Source organism: Pelmatolapia mariae, linkage group LG4, assembly GCF_036321145.2.
Source record: "Pelmatolapia mariae isolate MD_Pm_ZW linkage group LG4, Pm_UMD_F_2, whole genome shotgun sequence".
Lineage (NCBI taxonomy): Eukaryota > Metazoa > Chordata > Actinopteri > Cichliformes > Cichlidae > Pelmatolapia > Pelmatolapia mariae.
The window spans coordinates 8857398-8877630 of NC_086230.1; the positions used below are offsets into that span (position 1 = coordinate 8857398).

General features: G+C 41.3%; 1 protein-coding gene across 3 annotated transcripts; it reads right to left on the reverse strand.

Annotated features, from left to right (window-relative positions):
• Positions 1-882: 882 nt before the first annotated feature.
• Positions 883-18610, reverse strand: hook2 (hook microtubule-tethering protein 2). 3 transcript variants are annotated; one of them, XM_063471315.1, is made up of 23 exons: positions 18388-18610; positions 16202-16284; positions 15645-15717; positions 15456-15506; positions 15237-15369; positions 12735-12802; positions 12347-12412; positions 12135-12215; positions 9009-9175; positions 8632-8772; positions 7538-7739; positions 7278-7388; positions 6726-6813; positions 5397-5463; positions 4900-5037; positions 4073-4160; positions 3632-3637; positions 3400-3434; positions 3219-3301; positions 3034-3137; positions 2812-2913; positions 2651-2722; positions 883-2543 (listed from the first exon to the last, which is right to left on the reverse strand). In XM_063471315.1, exons 1-23 carry the CDS (start codon positions 18430-18432, stop codon positions 2415-2417), a joined length of 2133 nt encoding a protein of 710 aa, XP_063327385.1. In that variant the 5' UTR covers positions 18433-18610; the 3' UTR covers positions 883-2414. The 3 variants fall into 3 exon arrangements, with proteins under 3 accessions (XP_063327385.1, XP_063327387.1, XP_063327384.1); XM_063471317.1 differs by lacking the exon at positions 3632-3637; XM_063471314.1 differs by lacking the exon at positions 3632-3637 and having other exon boundaries at positions 4073-4274.
• Between the last annotated feature and the right edge of the window lie 1623 nt (positions 18611-20233).

Here is a 20233-nt window from a genome sequence, read left to right on the forward strand (position 1 = left end):
TCAAACTTCAGTCCTGTGCAAAAGTCTTGAGCCACCCCTTATTTGTTTTTGTGTTGATTCCAAGAAGGAAACGGGGGGCCTGCGCAGGGTGAACTCTTCCTATGGTAGCTGGGATAGGCTCCAGCACTCCCCAGCCGCAACCCTGATAAGGATAAGTGGAAGAAAATGGATGGAGGGTGGAAGCTGGACATGTGGTGGACAAAAGACAATGTGGCAGGCTTTAACCAATAAATAAATAAAATAAAATAGTGGAGACCCAACACAGGATCTGAGCTCACTGAAGCCTCATGAGAAATGGTCTCAGTGGGTGGCTATCTTACCTTAGAGTTGAGGGTGTGTTAAAGAATAAAGGTGGTCATACAAACTGACTGGTTTATAGAGTTTGTTTGAATTGTAGAAACGGTTTTTAATCCTTAATGTTTAAGCTGCTGCATCTCCCATTTTCCCAGAAAAATATAAAGAAATCAGGAGTGGTTCATGATTGTTACATAGTACAGACTTAACAAATCTCAGGTGAATCTTACAGCCCCCGCCCAACATGCCATTCTATTACATTGTGCTGTTGTTCATCATGTTTGAATGTGCCACCTCTCTTTAATCCGTTGAGATGTGCTTGTGGAAAAGTGGTGTGACGGATAAACAATGCCTTCACCGTTTTGACAGTTGCACAAAGGATGTGAGAAGTTTGACTAATCGGTTTGGCCTTTAGGACTGTGACGGAATGAAAGTCTACCCACAACAAGGGCCCACAGTGATAAAACCTGGGTTGGCGTGCTTTCTCAGACCGCTCTGGGTGAGTCTAAATTGGAAGGGACTGTGAAAGTGAGTCTTTGAATGCATGAAAAGAAGAACACAAAATGCCATCTTTAACTTAAGATCCCATTTATTTGTAGTGCAAAAAGTAGAACAGAAGAGGACTACAAATAATTTAACCCTGTGTCAAGTACATTATGCTATAATCTAGTAGACCATTTCATGATGCAACCTTTCACACCATGCATATGTGGAGCAGTAATTTTACGCCATAAAAACCAACTTAAAAAAAAAAAACCATCAGTAGAACGAAAAAATAAAAAGTGTTTACACAACAGCAGGACTCTGGTCTTTGTAGATCATAGCACAAACTGTTAGAGGCAAGTACAAGTCACAGGACAGCAGCTCTGACATGGGACGCACAAAAACAACTTGATCAACGGTTGTAATGAAAGGCAGACGTAGTGTCTGATAAATGTGCCTCAGGCTTTTTAATCTGCTGTCGATTTCCTGTCACAGGAAAAATTCCAGCGCATTGAAGAACACGTTTCCTTCCAGCTCAGACGTGAACAACACCTAGCAGCGGCAAACAGCACATCAGCTGACTCAGTTTTATATATTTTTTAGTGTTTTTATGATTAGAGACTCTCGTATAGTGTTATCCAGTTTTTGTGTTTAAAGTGGAGAGTGCAGTTAGGTCCGACCCACAATCAGACCCCCTGATGGGGGAGGTCTTATGGATAGGAATAAAAAATAAAAAATTTAGAGGCAACAGAGAAAAAAAAAAAAAAATACACAAAAGTCATATCACCAGACTTGAGCACGTACCTGCAGTGTGACAGAAACAGTGTTGGCGCTGAAAACATGTCAGTGTTCAGTCTCATCTAATAAAGGGCTAGCATGGGAGACTTTTGCGAGGCACTGAACAAACCCACCCTTCTAGAGAGAAAGTGCTTTGGTGTACATTGTGAAAATATTTACAGAAGACATGTTTCAGATTTAAGGCTGAGAAGGAAAAAAAAGAAAGCATTTAAAGAGAATACAGAAGAAACCGAGACTAAAGCTGTTACACACCCGCTTGATTTTTACATTTTTTCCAAAGGTACTTCAAACTTGGACTAAAAATAAAAACGCTACAAGAAGAAAAATCCTCAGCAAACACATAAAACCCAAGATGTAGTGAACGTGACGAGCTGCTGTAGTGGAGGTATGAGGACAGCTTGTGCAGCTTTTGTTCTGTAGCACTTGGAGTAGTGAAACTTCTCCGTCATCTATCACATTTAAACTGGCACCTGACAAAACTTGTTCCAGTTCTGTTTCACTGTTTAACATAAAAAAAATTAAAAAAGGATTTTAAATAGATGTTCAAGAAAAAAAAAAAAAGGAGTGAGTCCAAGAGGCTACAGGGGAAATAAAAGTCACCTTAAAAGGTGAGGTCACCTCTTCTTAAGGCCTATATAGCTTCTGCTCTGGAGCCCAACGGAGAAAAGAAATCTTCTCATATCAGTAAGAGCCAGCAGGGGGCAGCAGCAGCGTGACAAAAACTGAGGCGCAGTGATCCCAGTGAAGGCATAAAAAGGCAAAAGACACTCAGAGTTCACATGGATCACCTTGTGTGCACTTTGCTTTTCATTTGAGGGTAACTGTCACGCCTCCGTGTCTCATCTCGGGTGGTGTCGTGTCAGGCCCCTCCTTGCGTTGGTGAGTTGTCTCTGCTGGGCGAGGAAGGACATGGCCTGGTTGGAGGAACCCAGCCGCTCACCAGACATTTTCTGATGCAGCCCCATTCCCTGACAGGTAAAGAGGGCGGAGGAAAGAGAAAGATGAAGGAGTGAGGGATTGGGTGGTGTGGATGTAGTTCCTGTTTGAGCTTTTGTGTATTTGCACGCTCGCTCACCATGTTGTACCAGGCACTGATGATGAGTTTCTCCTCCTGGTCATGCCTGGCCCTGCTCTTCTCATAATCATGCTGTATAAAAGGAACACCATCATCACGCATTAGTGGGATTTACAGCGCTGGTGGAAGCACATTTGTCTTTCAGAGTCAGAGGTTCATACCTCCAGATGCTGGATTCTTTGCTCCTTCTCTGTCAGCTGGTTTTTCAGGGCCTGAATGTCAGGAGCCACTGGCTGCTGCTTAGGATCCAGGGTTTTGATCACCTGCACACAAAAGGATATTCATTTAAAGAGCTTAGAACATCAATTTTTCTGATATTTAAAAAGGTAGAAGTCTTTAAAAATGTGTGAAATAAAAGGTGCAGTACACCTATAACCACTGACCGTTCTCGCCTTCTCCACGTAGCGTTTGTATCGTTGCTCCATCTGCTTCATGTCCTCGTCCTTCTTCCGCAGGATCTCCTGGAGTTCATCAATCTTCTTAGCCACTAGAAGGAAAAACAAATTTGTGTTTAGGAAAGGAACAAAGCTGAACTTCTTCTGAATGCCGTCTACATGACATTTCTTACTGTTGCTGTCTACTTTGGGCTCCAGGTCATCAATGACCTCTTTTTTCTTTTGCAGGTCTGACTGGGCCTCGTGGAGCTTCTCCCTGGAACAGTACACACATCGACACTTGTGTGAGTTCACTTTTGTTTGCAGCACAGAAGGCAGACAGACATCAGTAAGCAGCAGAAAAATGATACTCACAGGTGCTCCTCAAGCTTTTTCTTCAATAAGGACGACTTCAAAGAAGAAGAAAAGAAAGAAAGAAACTTAAAATCCATTGTACTTTTTAAAATGGCACATTTAAAAACAAACACACACAAACACACACACACACACACACACACACACACACACACACACAGTATAAGCTGTGAAAGTCAAGGTGTCAGAGTCAAATCATAGGCCAGTTGGAGAGAGGGCGGGCCGTACTTACGATGGCCTGATTTTGGCAGAGTTGATCGGTGGGGGCAGGCGGAGAGAGACAGACACAGAGGGGCAGGCGTTACCGGTGAATCACCACAGCAAACACGGGTTAAATTCCCACACAACATGTATCAAAGTAGGAGAACAAACAATGCGGTCCTCAAAGGCAGAGTGATTTCAGAACTAATCGTTTCAATATACTCAGTGTGCCATATAAATACCATGCCAGCTAAAACCCTTTAATGACTTGAGCATATACATAATAAATGACTTTGTTGGTTAGAATTTAATCTCGCATCTTATATTTCACTTCTTCAAGGTAAAACTGATAAGAAAAAAAAAGTCAGTTGCACACTGTGTATATGCTGCCAATATTCTGTCAGCTTGATTGTGTTGAGTTATGTAATAGCAGAAGTGGGCAGATGAGAAGCAAACCGGTCTTTCCACTCACGTCCTCGTTCTTGCTGTCCTGCTCCTGGAGTGCTTTCTGGAGCTCCTCGACCTGAGAACGCAGCTCTGAGATCTGCTGCTGGTTCAGCCTTGGAAAGACGAAAATAAGGGAAACACGGGTTAAGGATGAGAGGAAAGGTTGGGAAGAGAAGGAGGAAAAAAACAAAACAAAAGGAGGGAGGTGTGTGGGGGAGGGGGCATGACTAGAGAAGGAAAAGGGTTTATAGAGAGGCAGATGGTAAAAGACGTGAAAGATGCAACACAAATTTATTAAGCTGCTGCTACTGTGGGTGGAAGATGTTTGCAAAGTATCAAGTGGGTCCTTGTACATCTGCTGCAGGCACCGACTGTGCCGCCTGGCCATTCACTGCTCTGCTCTACTGAGCATGCTCACTCCACTCCTCTCCTCCTGGTACTGTTGCTGAGGATGCTTCCCACACCCTGGGCCTGGTGTTGCAATGGACACACACACAAACGTACACACACACAGTCCACCCACATGTCCACATGCCCACAGGCATGTAAACACACACACAAACACACACACTGAGTCGAGGGACAATCTGGCTTTCTGCTTGTCTGTCCTCCAGTCCAGCCCACACAGCTCAGTTGAACACACAGTCCAGAGGGTGAGTTGACATTTAGGCAGATATCACTCCTCCTATCAGCCAAACAACCAGCTTAATGTCCAGGAACGCACAGTATGGTGGCCTAGAAGCAGACTGGTTATTTAACACTGCTGAAAGAAGAGCACGCACACGTACACACGTACGTACACACACACACACACACACACACACACACACACACACACACACACACACCTACCTGTTCTGAGTTTCTAGCCCATTCTTGCTGCGTTGAGCCTCCTCCAGCTCAGCCTGAACTTCCACAAGTTTCTGTCGGTAGGTCTCCTCTTGGACGCACAGCATCTTGTTTTCACTTTGGAGACGAACAACTGTCTCCCTGTCAAAGCAGCAATGATAAGAGCGGGGCGACAGGAGGTGAAGGGGAAAAGAGGGGTGGGGATAAAATAAATGGGTTAGAGAATGGCGGCTGCAAATGGAAGCATGAACGAAACTTCTATCCACCAACGCCCAGGCCAAACGCGCCATGTGTCGCCATTTGGCACGCAACGTCCACTTTCTAAAAATAAACTTTTGTGGTTGTGTTAGCAAGAATGTACACATGGCACGAGTGAGTACGTGAGTGAAAGTTACACCGAGGCATGTTTGTGTAGACTTAAAATAAAACGCCCTTCTTTTTAAGGTTAAAAAACACCAAACAAAACAAAAGAAAACATTGAAATGTGCAAACAGACATACTTTATCTCAGTTGGCATGATCTCTGCAGCCAGGTTTTCAACTGTGTCACCGCTGTCACACAAGCCTCCTGCAGAGAGAAAGACATTCTGAGGTAAGATAAACAAATCATCGCAAAAGTCAAGTAATTCCTGTGTTACCAAAAAAATAAAAAATAAAAAAAATTCTGTGTTAAAAACAACAAACAACCAAACAAAATACCCCAACCCCAAACAACCTACAACAAATCAGTTTGATATAGTGAAAGAGCACAAACAAACAAACCCCCCCTTAAAACAAATTAGTTGCACAGAAATCACACTGAAGATCCCAAATTAAATAGAACTGAACTCCATTTAAAACGATTAATAGAATAAAATAAGGAGTTCAATAATGAAAAATATGATATGATATGAGGCACTTTGAGGCGACTGTTGTGATAGAGAAATAAAACTGAATTAAACTGAATTATGGCTGTGGAGCTGAATCACTCTTTAGAGAAGGTTCTTGGCTTCCTTCTCTAAAGAGTAAGTAATAAGCGGTGCAGAGGATGACGACCTCTGAACCAGAACCACTGTTATCTGACTGCGTCTGGATGGAGGACTCGCACGCACTGTCAGCTGGACACTTGACTAAGTTTACTAAATAAGGCCGATTTCAGCCTGAGAAATTTTTTCACTGTAAATGTTTACAATCCCACAAAAAAAAAAAAAAAAAAAAAGTTACACTCTTTAGTATTACAATTACACTCACTGGCCACTTTATTAGGTACACCAGTTTAATTGCTCATTTACAAAAATATCTAATCAGCCAATCACATGACAGCAAAAAAAGCATCTATGTATGTAGATGTGGTCAGGAGTGAACATCTGAATGGGAAAGAAAAGTGATTTTAGTTTAATTAGGAGTGATTTGTGTAGTCTCCTCATGTGTCTCACTGACCATGTCCACCCCTTTATGACCACAGTGTGACCATCTTCTGATGGCTGCTTACAGCAGGATGACACACCATTCTTAAACACAGAGTTTACTGTAATCAAGTAGTGTCCAGTCACTAGATCTAGAGCACCTTTAAGATTTGGTGGAACGGGAGATTAACATCATGGATGTGCAGCTGACAAATCTGCAGTAGCTGTGTGATGCTATCATGTCAAATCTCTGAGGAATGTTTCCAACACTTTCTTGAATTTGTGCCACAGAGATTTAAGGCTGTTCTGAAGGAAGAAGGGGGTCCAACTTCCAAGTTTCCTTATGTTTTATTGGGGTTTTTTTTTTTCAACAGTGTGCAACATATTTCTCAGTAAAGCCCATTGTTTTAGGTGTTTTCTAGCCATACCTATGCTTTCAACTCACCTGCTCCACTGAGATACCTCTGCTGGACTTGTGCACACCTGAGCTCATCGTTTGTCTCCCGCAGTGTGTCTCTTTCTGCGATCAGACGCTGAAAAACAAAGGACAGCAAAACACCTTAAGTGGCCTTAAGATCCATGTAGCGTCAGGTTTTCTATATCTGGACTTGGATGCGATGCAGTCCAGACAGAGACAGAGCAAATGCAAGTATCCACGTCATATTAGCACGTTTCCTATTTACACCCACAAGTAAGCGAGAAAATTAATCACTCCTTGACTGCAGAAGCTACTGGAATTGACACAGGATGTGGGAGTCTGCTGAAGAATAGTACAGTATCTGCCAGGCAACAATTCTCCATGTAGGGAAGCGCTTTCTGTAATGATCACAACAAACGCCAATCTAAACATCATTTGTCATCACTGAAATCAAAACTATTGCTAGACCGAGAGGGAAATGAGAGGGCCTCAGTGCACAAAAACACTCTGTAGACGATGTGCACATTTCCCCCCGTATAAAAACTGTTTTTTTTATTTCTCGAAAATGCTCCGACTCACTTCTTTCTCCTTCAGCAGTGCGTCGTACTTGTCGTGAAGGTTCTTGTACTCAAACTGCCACTTCTCAGCTTTCATGGCCTCTGCTGAGTGCTTGGTGTGAAGCTCATGAGCCTGCAAGTCAGAGAGCGTACAGTCAGCCAGAGTGCTCTATTTAAAATAAATAAATAAATGAAAAGGGTTTCCAAACATGTGTACGAGCCAGAATGTGTTTCACATCTCTTGGATGTCCCAACATAGGAACAGGCAAAAGCACAGCTTGCCTGTCTCTTGTAGGTGTCCAGCTGACTGCGGACAGCGTTGGCCCTGCGAAGCTCCTCCTCCAGCTCGCACGTGCGCTGCATGTACACAGTGTTGCGCTCTTCCAGGAGGCGCACCTGTCTGCGCAGGTCTCCCAGGTCCTCCAGCTTCCTCTTGTACGTCTCCACCATCGCCTCGAGCTGGTTCACCCGGTCAGACGAGTGCCTGAGGGGGAAGGAAAGCATAGCGTGGGAGGCATCGAGCACCAGCAGAGGAATGTGAGTTATACTTAACACAATGCGTCCATGTAGATGTGTACTCTGACGCAAGCCGGTGTCAATGCATGAAAATTTGTATTATCAACACAGATGTCAGAGAGAGCTGAATGGACATCTGTGTGTGGGCAGCATGGGGGTTGCTTCTGTGAGTTCATCTATTATCAGTTTGAACTACTACTTAAAGGAAAAGGCTCGTCATTATCAACATTCTTGATATTGAAAATTTACCAACAATGTCTAAGTATGTGTCTCGATACTTTTGGACTCAGGATCAAAACTGTTTAAAGTTTTGCCTCTTCTACAGAGATCAGCCTTCAAATATGCTGAGAAACTTCAACTCATCCACTGTTTTTTGCAACTACTACTCAAACAGAAGGAAACACTGAATTTGTCGGACAGAAGCAAATATATTTAAAACAATCTTTGTATAATGAAAGAAGCATTGCACCCTGCAATACACATACAATATTTACTAGCAGGACCTTCTGATTGTTGGCTTTAGCAGTTGTTTTATTCACAGCTCCTGAAGTAGTAGCTCAGCAGAAGTTGTTAGCCAATGTTTACAATTTCCCGTTTTGACACAAGGAAAACCTTTATATGTAAAACACTTGTAAACTGTGAATGTAATGCATTCAAAAAAGCCTGCAAAGCATGAACACAAACACTTAGTGTCCATGTGACCAAACGCCCACAAAGCGCAACTTTCTGCAGTTTCTTTCACTACAAACTTGTGAGCTTGCAAAAAAGCCTGCACCACTCCTTACATAATAACCATTGTATAACTGGCTTGTTTACATTTTCATGATGAACTGAACTCGATCTGTTCGAGCTGCTCTCACCTGAGGATGTCCATCTCGTCTTTGAGAGCCTGGGCCTCCTGCGCCAGGCTGGTCAGCTCTTCGTTCCGTAGCTGCAGCTCAGCCACCTCGCGCTCCAGTATCTCTGCCCGCACACGCATGTCGTCTCTGCCGTTCTCCAGTCTGAGATATACAGTGGTTAATATAACTGGATGGGCACTTTGAAAGACACTCAAAGGAACAGCTGACTCAACGGCATCTGATTTGCATGTCTTTATAAATTTGACTCATATGTTATGAACGAGGGCTGAAATTTTATACTACCACTACTACTACTACATCTTTTTAAAGAGTTAATGACTGAGACACTCATTATAAACCACGTGTTGTTTTCCTAAGTACTTATGTACCACTTGTACCTGTAGTTTTCCTCTTGAAGCTGCTCCATCTGACTCTGCAGCAGCAGCAGCTTCTTGCCAGTGATGGCAGTGGTGGAGGCGTCCAGAGATTCGCATAGGCTGAGCTTCTCTTTCAGGGAGCGTGTCTCTGCCTGCAGGGACATCTTCTCCTCCAGAGCCACTGACAGCTGTCGGAGGGGGAGTGGGAGAGAGAAACGGAGCACAAACATTGCAAAAAGAGGTGTAAAGACTGAGTGTGCAGTGGACTGCTGAGAGAGAAGAGATGGAAGGTGAGCTACAGCTTTAAAAAGGGGTGAAAAACAGGACAAGGAGACACAATAGAGGAAAGGTCCCGATTGAAGCATAAACAGACATTTTCCACAAATATATACAAAAAAGCCACAGTGCAAGGACACAACAGATTCATTAAGGAAAACAAGATAAACAGCGATAACTCACCACTTTCAGTGCAAAGAGGACCTTAAACACATGCTTTGCTGTAATATCACAAGCTCTTTTGTAAAATGTGTGTTAGTCAGCTGGTGTGCAATGATCTCAAGCAGATGGAACATTCTCAGTAGTGCAGTTGTTAGCTTTACCCCCAGGGGTCAAAGCAGATCCTCATGATACGAGCAGACGAGTATGCAGAGCTCATTGAGGACCGTAAGTAATACATGTGTAACATTAATAGTAGGCAGGAGAAAAGATCTAAATCGATGACGGTGGTTGGTTTGAGGAAAGGGCCGGCTGTAGTTTAGAGCTGCATTACTTTTAAATGTTTGTGTCAGACTGAACGGCGCTCATAGTTAAACAAGCTTGCATTCCAATATTAAGAGAGGGGAGTGCATACTTACCTGCAGGATATCTTTCCAGTCTGAATACAGCAAAACCCTACACTGAACTTTAAGGACAGATTGCATGCTTTAGCACCAAACCAGTAACAGTAAATAGCTTTCAAAACAACACAAATGACTAATCCCTAACGCGTGGGCCGAGTAAGTAAACAAACAGGTGGGCTGGGAGCAGTACAAATTATAGTTGGCTACTGCTCCATCCCAAGGCAACGTGTCAGTTTTATCTTGATGTTATGCAACTATCGACTGGGATCCTCTTTTTTAAAAAAAAGAAAAAAGTCTGAATTAGTCCGCTCACATTCAGCGGTGCAAAAACAAGTCAAGGGAACACAAACAAAGCCTTTGGCTGGCTAATCAATAAAAGGCCAGAGCACAAAAGTTGCAGGCACAGACACACACAACATGCTTCTCTAAAAAAAAAATACAGCAAAACTAGACCTCTGAGAGTCTGTAAATCTGGTAGGTAGAGATGAAATGGCATTATTTTTTCAGATTTCAAGTCAACAGCTCAAAGATTGATAAAACAAACCCGAGACTCATCTTAAAGTTATAATTCTCAAGATTTCCATGCAATCAAACCATTTTCCCAGCAATAGCTATTCTGCTATCCACTCTTTATATTCTTACACACTGAGATCAAAATCTTCTTTACAAGTGAGAACTGAGGGGTGTCCTATGAGGCAAGTCAAAAATAGCCCGGCTTTCTGTTAAAGCCTAAACCTAAAACCCCAGAAAGTGACAATCAACTTTCTTTGTTAAGTCAGATTTTCTCTTGTCTGACATGAAATGTTATACTACTTCTACTACTACGATTAAACACATTATTGTTAATATTACAAACCTGATGTCATCACAAGCATGCAACGTAGTAAATATATCATCTTGAAGTAAATTCATATTTACTGAATTCATTCTATAGCTGCGTTCCGCTGTTTATTTCTAATGTGAGAGCTGCACACAACTCTGAAACCGTAAACCTTATACATTTAAACAGGTTTCTCAGAGTGGTCACTTCTGACTTTGGTTTGCAGTCTAACAAGTAAGATTTGGAAACTGTTTTAATTTATCGCCAGATCAAAGTGAAATTAATTGTACTGACCGACCTGATATTGGCGATAAACAGCATACAAATGCAACTCCTCAGTTTTCTAGTAGCTGCAACATTAGTACTATGCATAAAAACAGCTATACGCTTTCTACGTCACCATCCGACTACATATACATTCTAGGGACAATGCAGCATACAGTTTGCAATGCTATAGTTGTAGAGCTGGGCTTCATTCAGTGGTGTTAGGGCAGGCTTGGCCAACTCCAGGCCTCGAGTGCCGGCCTCCTGCAGGTTTTAGATCTCACCCTGGGTCAACACACCTGAATCAAATGATTAGTTCATTACCAGGCCTGTGGAGAACTTCAAGACATATTGAGGAGGTAATTTAGCCATTTAAATCAGCTTTGATAATGAAGGACATCTAAAACCTGCAGGACACCGGCCCTCGAGGTCTGGGTTTGGACACCACTGTGTTAGGATTTATAGATGCAATTTGTCAACCTGTAACTTACCATTTTCTATCCCACTTAAAGCATGCTGGAATAAGTAAAAATGTGGCACCTTCAACTAGGAACATAATGTGCTCTGGACCAGGTTGTATGTTTAACATAAGTTGCCAGAGTAATGTAGCCAGGGAAAAGGGAGCCACTTTCCAGACACTGAAAACGCTGATTTTAACCTGAATAATCCAATAATCTTGCTTTATAGTACACCCCTCCGGCCAAGGTGGGAACCATACAAACTTCGTACACCCATCAAATTTAACCAATATAGGCCAACATGTATAGGTGGACCGCAACATTAGTGTTATGTGGTTTTTGTCTCAGTGTTTTTATAGCGTACATCTGTACTCAATCATGCTTATTGCTCCAACTCCTGTTAAACGAGTTCCACTAAACAAAAGTGGAATTTATACTCAAGTACTCACAGGAAAAAGACGTCAAGGACCAAAATGATAGATTTAAAGCACTTTTAGCAGGGTGGCACAGAACATCCACCTTAAACTTGCCAGCACTGCTGACATCCTGCTGTAACTCTGTGTCTTGTGTGAAAAGCACTGGCCTTAATCAGATCATGCTTGTGCAACAAAACCATTTGTTGAACCAATGTGTGCGCAAAGTGTTTCTCTTCAGTTTCCACCGACTTGATTTCCAAATTGACCTGAAGTGAAATCTTAGGATTATATCTTTAAAGTCTCAGGAAATGTTTGCCAAGTATGATCAAAACCATGTTTAGTAAACCAACCTGATGTTCAAGGTCTCGACAGCGCTGGCTCAGGTCCTCCTTCTCGTCTGCCTCCTCACTCAGAAAATAATACTTCCTGGACTGCAAATAAAAGATGTGCAGACAGAGGATATTTGACACTGATCAAAGCAGTGGGGAGTAAACACAAACAGAGGATGTAGCAAATCTAAGTAAAAAACAAGTAGGGGAATGAATATGTTGTGGGTTTTTACCTGATAGTCAAAATCCCCGTAGGTCTCTGGGCTTCCCGGTTCAGATGACGGCTCCTTCGATAAGAGCTAAAACAAAACAGGAAAGTGAGTCAATGAATGCAACCACAGGGAAAATAAAATAACAGTCTTTTGCCAAAGGCAGATTTATCTGGTTCTCTGAATAACCTTGTTTGGTAAAAACCTTGGAAGATGATCCAGGTTTTTACAGTCCCTTTGGTGGTGATAAACACTAAACGCATCTTTGTAAATAGCATAGAGTAGGGGTCTGTGGGATGCTCTTTAGTCTTATGTTTATCCAGACTTCTTTGATTTTGAATTAACCGTGACTAAGAATTGGATTAATGCAAATCAGGGTAAACCAAGAGGAAAGGAAAAGAGGCTCACTCACTTCCTGAATGGCAGTCATCACAACATGCTGGACAGATTCCTCGAGTGTCATTATCTGCTGGATTTGCTCTGCGTTTAGGAGAAGACAACAAAGACCAGTGAAGTCTCAGCCAAATACAGATTAACACACATGCACGCTCCCATGAAAGTCAAACCACTGCTGTAAAAATCGACTCAGCTTTACAGTCAATTTTCTATGAAACTGACCTGACCATTATTTGTCTCATGAGCTGTTATCAGTAACGGGAAAACAGCTTGTCAACAAATTGATCAGGCCATAACTGAGAGCAAAACAACTGTTCCAACTTTTTCTGTGTCAAGCCACCAACATTTACCTCTCCAAAGAAGAAAAAGAGCACCGCATACCTCCCCAAGTAGTGGAAATTCCCACCACTAAGCATGAATGAATCCAGATTAGATTTTGAGGGGTTTTTTTGAGAATGCCAACATGTCTCCATCATTATCACCAATTTAATAAATGTGTATTTCTGTATGCAAGATGCAAAATGTCCAACACTGCTTATTTCACAGGAAGAACACAGGAAGGAAGTAAAAAGAGTGCACATCTGGATGGGTCGATCATTCTGCCATTTGTGAAATGAGGAACAAAAAATTATTCATTTTCAAAGGAAAGTTGATAACTAATGAACCACCTTAAGCCAACTATCCAGTATACCAGGGGTTGGGAACTCCAGGCCTCGAGGATCTAGCAGGTTTTAGACATCACCCTGGGTCAACACACCTGAATCAAATGAATAGTTCATTACCAGGCCTCTGGAGAACTTTAAGACATGATGAGGAGGTTATTTAGCCATTTAAACAAGCTGTTTTGGATCAAGGACAGATCTAAAATTTGCCCTTGAGGCCTGGAGTTCCCCCACCCCTGCAGTATATGCATGTATGATTAAATGAGTCTTCTTATGTTAGTACTCTATGCAGCAGTCTATGCCAAACACTTAATACACTCCATCCTGCAGTAGCTTGAATAGCCTTTAACATCAATAATTTGAAGCAATCCATTCTGGTATGTCTCTCTCATCACTGTGGAGGAATTTTGTCCTACTCTTCTTTACAGTGTGTTGCTTCATTTCATTGAGTTGAGCATTTCATTTATGCACAGCTCTTAAGGTCCTGCCACAGAATTTCAATCAGGTTGAACTCTGGACTTTGGCTCATTGCAGCACCTTGATTTTTTTGTTGTTGTTGCCTTTTCGGTCATTCTGTTGTAGATTGTCTGGGATCAGAGTCCTGTTGCATGACTCTAGAATATTTTGGTATACAGAGGAGTTCATGGTCAGCTCAATGACTGAGTTAACCACGTCTTGTGGCTGTAAAACACGTCCAAACATTTACTCCTCCACCACCGTGCTATCAGCTGGTATGAGGCGGTTGTGAGAGGCTGTTGTTGCTATTCGCCAAATGTGGTGTTGTGCATTATAGCCAAACATTTCCACTTTGGTCTCATCTGTCCAAAGGACATCGTTAAGGCTTGTTCAGATGCAGCTTTGGAAACCTGAGCTGTGTTGCCATGTTACTTTTTAGATGAAGGAGGCTCTCTGCTGCAACCCTTGCAAACAAGCCATACTCCTTCAGTCTTTTTCTAATTGCGCTGTCTTGAACATCAACATTTAACATGTTGACTGAGTTCTGTAGTGTCTGAGATGTAGATTTTGGGTTATTTGCTTTTTCTCTGAGTGCTGAACGGTCTGTCCTTGGGGTGAATTTGATAGGATGTTCACACTGGAAAGACTGTGGTATTGTGTTAACACACATCCGAATGCTGCAGACCAGAAAACTTTCAGGAGGTGCTCACACTTGCACACTCTGTGCCAATTACCGGTGTAGTTATGCAGCAATTCATTTCCACATTTGAAAAATTTGTTTCCCCCTCCCTTCTTCTAGATCTCATAGCAGTTTAGTCATTGCCTTTCCTAGCTATTGAAAAGCAAACCCACAAGTGTGAGACATCATCTTTACTTCTACCACTCAGCAGAATAAAATATATTTACTATAATAACAAGAACGCTGATTCTAGCACCTTTTAATCTTGTGCTTCAACACAGTTGCCATATATAGCAGTTAACCAGCAGCCACGTCTCCTAATCCCCTAATGAATGTTTATGTTGGCAAGAGGTCAGTCCATTTTTTTTTTAAACATTTGCAAAAAAAAAAAAAAAAAAATCCAGCAAAAGTGTCTATTCAAGGATGGAGGAGGAAAACAAGGCCATCTGGCCACCATGATAGTATGTCATGTCATATTATGCTTTGCAAGCAGTTGGGTATAAAGTGAGTGGCCAGCTGTTAAATACAGCTGTTGTCCAAATAAAGTTGGAAAATGAAACAAGAAAACCCTGTATGCCCTCCATGTGAGCATTTCTAAATGACTTGAGATCACTGAATTGCGTTTTTGTGTTTTCATGCTGACAAATATCTTCTCAGCAGTGATTATGAGGTATTTATTCCTAAATGAAAGCAGAAGAAATGTACTTGTGTACAGGCCTACCTTGTTTCTTCTCGCAGCTGACTGCACAACCCAACACGAGCTGTACCAGCTTTCCCAGTTCTGTGACATCTCCCATCTCTCCTATCAGGTTCACGTCTGGCATATGCTCATCAGACACCTGGTGACCGAGCACCTGTTCACGAAACAGAAAAGTGAGACGTTAGGCTCGAGTCAAGCAGTGCATGAAAAATGAAGGCGAAATCAGCAAAAGTTTCTTACATCGTGATAATATTCCATCATGCTTTTCAGAATCTTTTTCAAATTGCTGACCTGAAAGAATGAAATGGGGTTACAATCGTAACACTTTCATTAATCAAGCAGAAGAATAAAAAAAAAAAAGATCTTTGATTTTAGTCATTCTAGATAACTACAGGGTGTTCTGTCATATCATGCTGTTTCACAAATTACCTTGAGGCGCCAGTTGGCCCCGCTCTCCTCCTTGATCCTGCCTAGCCATGTCTCATTAAACCAAGAAGGGTCTCTGTTAATGAGAGCACAAGAGAATTGTAACGACGACACATCTCTGGATACTGAGATTAATAACACAAGGCCACAGGGCAGTGAGACCCTGTGCTTCTGTCCCTTCAGGCACAATGACAGAGTAAAACTATTCATTAAAAGCTACAAAGGATAGAGATAAAGAAGCAGCTACAGCTAAAATAGGTTGATTAAAAATCTGTTTTCCAAATGTGTATTTTCCAATAATTGGCTGATGTGATTAAGCCTGCACAGATCACTTTATTTATTTAAAAAAAACAAAATCACACCGATGCCTGAGGTATTCAGAGCCATGTCTGGGTAACATTTACTGTTTAACTGTCTACATTTTGCATAGATAATGGACTTAATGGCAATCCAAAATTATACAGATAAGCAAATTTCAGTGAGTAAGTTCTGAATGAATTTCCAGAAGACAATCGTGCAGTTAGTGGAAACAACACTGGTGACATACTGCTTGTGCTTACATTCTGTGCAGTACATGTGCAATGGCCACTCCGCTTGTCAGGTCGTGCTTGCTGTTGCACGATGGCACCTGAAATGTCTGTAACTGAGAGTGAAGACATTAAAGAAAGAAACCTTTCAATGTTCTGACATTTAATGTACAGCAACATTACATTAAACTAAACCAGGGTGAAAACATTACTATATTAAATAAATGAATCTAATATCCCCATTCTAAACAGCACTGTGCAAAAATCTTGAATCATTAGGAAAATGGGAAATGGGTGCAGTGATTTATTGAAACATCGACAAACATAAATGTAAATAAGGGAAAACGTGATTTGTACAATTCTAACAAACTTGAAAATACATATTTGGTATCACCACATTTATTCTTCAACATAGCCTGAACTTTATTAGACAACTTTTTTCTAATTTCTTTAAGTAGTCTTCGGGAACACTTCTACATTCCTTCTGAAGGACATTCTGCCGTTTGTTCTGTTCAAGATGATTCCACAATGCTTTTAAAATGTTTGGTGATTGGACTCTAGGGAAGCCAATCCATGACTGATGGTGTTGTATTGTGTGTTTTTCTATTTGGGTATGCTTTCATTGCATTGCCAGGGTGTTTGAGATCACTGTCATACTGATAAATAAAATGATTGCAAATTAGATGGTTCCCAGATGGTATTGCACTTTTCTGCATTAATAGTTCCATCAATTTTGAAAAGATTCCAAAAATATTGACTGAAAGCCAGCACCATACCATACAGAGCCTTCCCTGTGTTTTACAGATGGCTGTAGAGTCTCACTGTTGTACTCTCTCCTGACCTCCTCTGTAGAGCAGCCTAAATCTGAACAAAATTTTCAAATTTGGATTCATCACTCCACCAGATCTGTTACCACCCATTTTAAATTCAGTTCTTATGCACTTTGGCATAGCTCAGCCTTCTGTCCTTGCCTTCTTCCCTTAAGAATGGCTTCTTGACCTCCACATGTCCACTGAGACCATTTCTGATCAGTAAACAGTAGATGGGTCAACTGAGGAGCTTGATGCATCTAATTTTTCCTATTGTTTAAGGCCATGATTTTATATTCTGCTGTATATAGTCTTTGAGCCTTGGTACATCTTTCGTCCGCGACCTGTTCAGTTTCCTTACATTTTTTAAGGACACACTGCACACCATGCTGAGATGTGACAAGTTTTCAGCCAGCAGCTCTTTGTGAATCACCTTGTTTATGTAAATACCATTTTATGCCTGTCAACCTGTGTTATCATTGGGAAGAGGAACAAGTTATATTGCTGCTAGTAAAGCCTAAAGATACAATTTAAAACTGGTTCTCTACGTTGTCTGTGTAGACAACACTAGCTCATCCGTTGAGTTGGGTGTCTTTTTATGCTTGAATAATTCATAGGTCAGTGTTGAGTGGCTTAAAAACACAAAAATATTCCTTTGAGAATGGTCAGATACGAGAATTGGACTGGACAATGAGTAAAAAAGTAGCCGATGTTAGAAGAAACTTTGAAAGACCTTCAGAAAGTCTAAGGAACAATTGCTCAAGATCATTTTTAAAAACTTCCAAGAAAGCCTGGCTCCTTGGAACCACAATTTAAAGAAAGAAGGGGGATTTATGTATATGGGGATTTTGTGTAAAGCTGCTCAAGCTTTCTAAACATAACTTAAATTAAAAAAAATACTAAGCAGCAATGGGGGATTACAGCCCTGCTTAGCATGCTATTATTAGTTGGTGTCTTAGTTCAGTCCAAGTCTTCACACCTCTTTGTAGAAAGGAGCCAAACAGGTGGATTTGCTCTGAGCTTTGAAAATAACGTGGCTGTGTTGGATAGCCTAACATTACTCCTTAGGCCTCTCAGCTTACACTAAGCTATTTGGGTTTGTTTTTCTGGCAGTTAATTTGCTGACAACGCAGTCAGTTTGCTAACATGGATAATAGATAAAGCAGACCACCAGGAGCAAACTTCCAATGTGTTCACCAAGCCAATTAGCTCGGCTGGCTAGTGACAGTTAGCTTACAACTTAAAACACCAAGCGTTTAATTGACCAAGTCAGTAAAGATGCCCCTTATCGATTATGTGAGCCCACAACTTCCAAAGGTAAAGCCGTAATTCTCCACATTTGCTAACACCTACTGACACCTCTTAGCTGGCGGTTAGCCTTGCTCGAAATGTTGCTACTGTCAAACTTACCCAGGTTAACAGTGAATCACACAGCTTCGCCTTATCCAGACTCATTGTGCTGTCCTCTGTGAAACCCGCAGGAGCTTACAGAGAACTGGGGGGATTTTGTTCTCGAGGCTTGTTTTGGCCCGAAGTTTCTTACTCAGTGCTGACACTTTCCACGTCAGACACTGTCCAGCCGTGGCCTCCTCCTGCTGCTCCTGGCAACCTTCGCGTTTCGGCTCCGGTGGGCCTCGCGAGCTTCCGTATTAGAGCGTTTCCAAGGCGATGGATTATACTTTGGGTCAGCTTGTCTGGTCACAGTCAAAAATTGTAATTATCGCGATAATACGCTGTTTTTCTTTTAATCTGCCATAATGATTTTGCTTAAATGCTGAACATCTCCGAGTGTAATTTATTTACCCTTTATTCAGCCGGGGGATGCTAGTGAGCTGACGAATTAGCTTTTAAAATAGGGTTCAGGTCAAGGTAGCTAGATAGACATGATACAGAAAATATATTAGAATTTTTTTTTCAAGTCACTAGTGTAATGATGTTAAGACTCATAATTTCCAACTGTGTCAAAAAATGTTTCAGTACCCTCAAACTTACTTAATTCGCTAGAATTACTTATTATATACTATATTATTATATATTATACTTATTATGCTCTCCATTTAAATTTTACTTCATTGATTTTTTACACTGTTTTCTGTTTTCTATATAACCAAACTCCTATTTTTCTAAATGAGCGTTTCCCCCCTTTTTTCTAATATTAGTGTGCATCTTAACATGAAAGCTATCTCTGAAACATTTTAAAGATAGAAAGAGATCACCCCTTTACTACTTGGACTGAGATTCACAAGCATTTAAAGGCAAGAATGCATTTTGCATTTTGAGAAATAACTATTTATGCATATTATTTGTATTATTTTATTTACAAGCACCAAAATGTGTTTGTCCTTCTGTAGCTTTTAATTTAAGAAATTCCATTAACCAATTGTTTTCAATTGCTTTCCACTTGGAATGGAAACTGTGTTGGATCCCATCAAACTGCTATAGAAGGGATCTCAAATTTGCAAATTTAGGGCCATAGATGGCCACAATGTCTTTAGATCCTTTCCATGACGGCTCTTTATCCTTTGCTTGGCATTCACATGCTAGCACGCCTGTAATTTCAGGCACTGCTATTTAACTATATAAATAAATTAGTTGTCCCATATAATCAACATAACCATAAACCCCAGAGTCTCAGTGGTTTACTCTCAACTAGTGTAACTTGTGATCCCATCACTGCATCCCAGCTATGGCTACTGCTGTTGGCAAGCAGCTTCTAAAAGCCAAGGCAAAGAGTTTGTTTAGACGTGAGGATGGGTGGCAGGAGTCCATCCAAGGACTGAGGCTGATGCAAAAGCACTACATCTCCTACTACTTTTATAAGTTGTTAACACATTGGTCTTACATATGAAAGATCGCCAATTCAAGAAAAGCTAATATACTCCTAGTGCTGGCCCTGAGCCCAGATAAATGGGAGGGGGAGGAAGGGCATCCTATGTGCCAAATCAAACATGTGGGTCCATCCACATTGGCAACCACATAAATGTACTACTACTATTATTGTACAAAGAAGCTCCTGGTTAATTTCAGATGTCTAAAGTCAACTTTTACATGGTCAGACAAGGCCAAGTGTTGTTGACTTTGTCTTAGGATATAATGCTGAAACTTTAGTACTTGTATCCACTTGTAAACAAGTTTACCTGTAATGTGAAGTTATCTGGTGCACTAATTAGCAATGCGTTGGCATATTGTACTAGCAACAGCTTATTTATTCATTGTTAGCTGCTGCATTTCATAAAAAAAAATCCCAGCAGTGGCT

Excerpts from the sequence above, each read along its gene's own strand:
- hook2 (XM_063471314.1), bottom strand. The coding sequence starts at position 18,432 with ATGAGTCTGGATAAGGCGAAGCTGTGTGATTCACTGTTAACCTGG. Across the intron at positions 15,507-15,644 it reads GGGCCAACTGGCGCCTCAAG|GTCAGCAATTTGAAAAAGAT; the intron begins GTAATTTGTGAA and ends TCATTCTTTCAG. Across the intron at positions 3,302-3,399 it reads AAAAAGCTTGAGGAGCACCT|GGAGAAGCTCCACGAGGCCC; the intron begins GTGAGTATCATT and ends GTACTGTTCCAG.